At 34.5% G+C, this 4,898-nt stretch overlaps 1 protein-coding gene across 12 annotated transcripts in view; it reads left to right on the top strand.

Annotated features, from left to right (window-relative positions):
- LOC106878029 (solute carrier family 66 member 2) overlaps nt 1-4,898 on the top strand; it is a 250,218-nt gene that overhangs the window by 104,589 nt on the left and 140,731 nt on the right. For all 12 annotated transcript variants that reach the window (XR_008263599.1, XR_008263600.1, XR_008263579.1 and 9 more), the window contains one exon: nt 3,839-3,975. Coding sequence is in view for 9 of the 12 variants with exons in the window: in XM_052965961.1 (XP_052821921.1) it covers nt 3,839-3,975 (137 nt within the window). In the remaining 3 variants the exon portion in view is untranslated. The remainder of the gene's footprint in view (nt 1-3,838; nt 3,976-4,898) is intronic.

Raw genomic sequence — 4,898 nt, 5'->3', positions numbered from 1 at the left:
AGGTAGTACCATGACGACATTTTAGGACAGCTGCTAATCACATGCATAATGTCTTCCACAGAAACATGACATAGCCTACACATATATGTATGTATGGATGGATGGATGGATGGATGGATGGATGCATGCATTACTATCCTCTTAATCTTGACATTGTATGATAGTTGTCATACAAGCAGTGCCCTTCATTTCTAATCTTCTGGGAGAACATGACTGGTCATGGGGAAATACTACCTTGCTTAGAAACAAGTGTGAGTAGATAATAAAAAGAAGTCTTGGATAAAATGATAAACTTTCAAGATCTCTTGTTGATACACCAAGAAGTTTTTTGAGTCCTAATTCTACAAAGTTACTGAACATAATTGAAGATAGCCAATTTCTCTACAATTTTAACATTTTTTGTTGCCATATTTATATTGAAAAATACTACCTTTGTTTCTGTTAATTTGGGAAATAATGATGACTTTATTAAAATAACTTAATCGTTATTAAGCTGGTGTTTGGAATATAAATTTACATGAAAGTTTGGTGGTGAGATTTAGAAGTGACCTGTCCAAGAGTGAAAAAAAATGCCTGTAGTAATTCTGAACTGAAGATATCTTTTATCAGTTACTTGTTTCAGTCATTGGACTGTGGCCATGCTTAAGCACCGCCTTGAACAAATCAACCCCATTATTTGTTTTTTAAGTTTGGTACTTATTCCATCGGTCTCTATTACTGAACTACTAAGTTATGGGGGGATGTTAACAAACCAGCACTGGTTTATTCATGCAGTGGAGAGACAAACACAAACACACACACACACACACACACACACACACACATAGACGATGGGTTTCTTTCAGTTTCTGCCTTCCATATCCATTCACAAAGTTTTGGTTGGTCCAAAGCTATAGTAAAAGACACTTGCCCCAGGTGCCATGCAGAGGAATTGAACCTGAAACCATGTGGTCGGGAAGCAAATTTCATATGACATAGCCTCTCCTACACCTAGAAAAGATATTCTGACCATGCATTTTGTGAACAACAGCATCATTGATGGTAGGTTTCCAATGGGTCAGTCACTGGTTCACTGCATTTCTATCAAAAACATAACAACATACTGTTTCTACAACTGTTTTCCAGAGGAGACACAATGTAGCAAAGGAGGAAGGGATACATACCATAAAACCTCTGACTAGTTGGCTGCGACTATTTTAAAATCTTGGTAAAATGTCAAACACAAGTTTTAAAATAATTATTTGATTCTTAAATAGGTAAATTAGCAAATGGTCAAATAGTTCCAAATATAGTACGCTATATATATATATATATATATATATATATATATATATGTGGGTGTAGCTTGAAATAATGAGTTCTCAAAAAAGAAAAAGATTGGATGTGGCCTTTAAGGTGAAGCAGTAAAGTCTAATGAAACTTAGTGATGGTCTGTAGCAACAAATAGGAAGGTTAGAAGGTAGGTGAGTCTAAAGGAAAAGAGAGATATGCTGTTTATGTGTTTAACCCCTTTTTACTCTTAGCTGGTATCTTTTATCTTTTGCTTGTTTCAGTCATTAGATTTTGGCCATACTGGGGCACTGCCTTGAAGAACTTATAGTTGAATGAATTGATCTCAGTACATTTTTTTCATATTTTTAAGCCTGGTACTTATTGAAGCGGTTTCTTTTTGCTCGACTGTTAAGTTACGGGGGATGTAAACACACCAACACCAGTTGTCAAGCAGTAGTGGGGGACAAACACAGATACAAAGATTCACACACACACAGATAGATATATAAATTCATATATACAATGTACTTCTTTCAGTTTCTGTCTTCCAAATCCTCTCACGAGGCTTTGATTGTCCTGCAGCTATCGTAGATGACACTTGCCAAGGTACCATGCTGTGGGACTGAACTTGGAACCGTGTGGTTGGGAAGCAAACTTCTTACCACATGGTAATAAGTTTATTTTGTCTCATGTTATGCTGATGATGATGTGTTTGTGAATATATATATATATGTGTGTGTGTGTGCATATATATATATATATATCATGATCTATTGTCTATTTTCCAATCTGTTTTGGGTTGGATGGTTTGGCGGGGGCTGGCTAGCCAGAGGACTGTGCTAAGATCTTCTGTCTGCTTTGGCATTGCTTCTGCGGCTGGATGTACTTCCTAATGCAACCATTTTACAGAGTGCTTTTTATGTGGCATATGTATGTATGTGTGCATGTCTGTCTGTCTGTTTGTCAGGTCACTCTCAAGTGCTACTGGTAAAATGTAACCCTAGTCCAACTTGTCACATAGTTTGGTTGTTGGCAATTAAACTTGCAACCCTACCAAGCTTTCTTAGTGAAGGGGGTGATTATTGGACACCCTTTGGGATGAAAAAGAATACCTGTGAAAAAGCAGAGGAACTTATGAGAGTCAGTGGCCATCCATTTGAGGTCTTGCTGTTCATCAGTCTCATGGCAGACTTGCACTGACTGTTGCTATCAGCAGTACCAAACAGTGTAAATGGACCCATACAAGGCATTGCCTCTTTAAACAATTCACTGTGTGAGCTGTTGAAGGGATTTGCTTACTCCACTTTTTATCAAAATTGTTCTGTTGAAAAAAGAAAAGAAAAGGAGGAAAAAAGTGAAATTCTTTGGTCCTCGTGTGAGAGAGTGGTGGCTATGTATATATGTGTACATACCATTGGTATTTGTATGAATGTGAATGAGTGTTGTGTTGTAAAAGATATGTAACTGTTTATAATGGATATGGGTGTTACCAACTATATAATATCAAATGCTTTTAAAATTATTTTATTACTGAAATGGAGTTTGGTGTTTTACAGCAGACAGTGATCACAGGGTATGACAGTGAGAGTTAGAATGAGAGAAGCAGGGACAGATTGGGGAAAGGAGGACGGGAGAGTAAGGGAATAAAGAGAAGAGAATTGGGAACAAGAAGCATTAACCCAGAAGGAAATGAATGAAATTAATGCAAGAAATGGAGGTAGAAGGTATCTTGATAAACGATAGGGAAAGAATGGGAAATGTTAATGAAGAAAGAAGGCAAAATATGAACGATGATGGTAGGCAAGAATATTTTGCACAAACTAATATGAGAAAACATGACTAAAGGGAATAGAAAAGATTTCCTAGAAATTAATCAAAAGATAATGAAAGAAATGACATGATATGATTATTGAACAGGGAATTATTTATAGCTGACATTGTGCCACAAAATCAGCTGTGAAATTTCCACAGATATTGTTACGGTGTGTATGTGTATGACCTTGTCTTGATGTCCCACGCTAGTTGTATGTAAATGAAACCATCACAGAAGCAATGTCATTTATTTGCAATTTCCCCATGAAAACATGTCTAGTTGTTATGTTCTAGTTGAAAGGGTTAGGGGAAATATTATCTTGCATTGAAGTAGGTGATTGTTGGTGACAGGAAGAGCATCTAAATGAAGAAAATTTACCTGAGTGAATTTTGTTTGATCCAGGCAAGCATGGAAAAATTGAACATTTTGATGATGATAATGATGATGAGGATATATGCTAGTGCCATAACAGAAGCTCCCAATATGTACTGTAAAGTGGTTGACATTAGGAAGTGCATCCAGCTTTAGAAACCATGTTAAAGCAGACATTGGAGTTTCATGCAGTCCTTGGACGTATTGGATTCTATCAAACAATTCAACCTATGCCAGCGTGTACATTTTATGATGATGATAATGATGATTGTATATATTGTTAAATAACATTTTTTCTTTGCTATTGTTCATTTTTACCATTTAATGTGTTTTTGATTTTATTTCCTGTTTCTCTCTTTATTGCTCTTTTTATTTTTAAAGGTTTGGCAAATTTTATGAATTTCCATTATTATTCCAAAGTATCATTATGATTTTAACCATGATTGTTATGATGCACCTTTGTGTAACAGTGAAACAAAAATCAGAAATTATTGCTTCTAAATCGAGAACATTTACAGGTGAGTAACTAATAATGTCAATTCTCTTTCAACATGGGTTGTTATCATTTTTCATGATGTCTTAAATCATCTTTACAAATTACATTTTGCTTGTTTTGTTGTGTCTTGGGAGAGTCATTATGCCAATAATAGCACATGCACAAATTCAACTCCACTTCTTTATTGTTAGTCAATTGGGTAAATATCTAACCAAATAACTAATTTGTTTGTTTGTTTAAACAACTAATCGGTTGTTTGTTAGTCAAAGTTCTTTTGTTGCTGTTCTTGACCTTCTCAGTGACTTTCCCTCTTGCCCCAAGGTTTAACAATAAAGAAGTGGAATTGCACCTGTGTGTGTGTTATTATTATTGGTGTAATGACAGTCCCAAGACACAACAAAATTTGTTTCAACACATGAATTCACATCAAGAATGTTGCAAATCAAATGCAAAAATGAAGTCCATTTTGCTTAGATTTGCTTCTCAGAGAAAATTTATTTCTGTTGGGCTTAATATCATAGCCTGAATATTCTCTGGAATAATATTGCAATCAAAAATGGGAATTTCTGTTCAATGATCTTTTAAATTTGATATTTCAAATTTTATAAAACTGTAATGTTATCATGGAACAAACACAGGCAGAGAGAATTAGATTGAAAAAAAATGTTTTTAAAAAGTAACAAAAAGTGAGATTAATGTTCAAACTGAACTGAAATTTATTTTAAAAACTTGCTAATAGAAATTTCAATATTCTTAAAATTAAGCCTTCATTTGAATTTCATTTCCAAATTTTCTCCACCACAGCATCTTAGGTTTATGAATTTTAAATTGCAAATTAAAATAAAATGAAAGCATTAATTTAAATTTGGGAAAAAATTGCCATTTCACTAGATTAAAATAAAAATTTGAACTATGTCCTCTGTATGTGTGTGTGTGTGTGTGTGT

Source organism: Octopus bimaculoides, chromosome 1, assembly GCF_001194135.2.
Source record: "Octopus bimaculoides isolate UCB-OBI-ISO-001 chromosome 1, ASM119413v2, whole genome shotgun sequence".
NCBI lineage: Eukaryota > Metazoa > Mollusca > Cephalopoda > Octopoda > Octopodidae > Octopus > Octopus bimaculoides.
The sequence above is the reverse complement of the archived record's forward strand: the minus strand, read 5'-3'. Positions and strand labels throughout refer to the sequence as shown.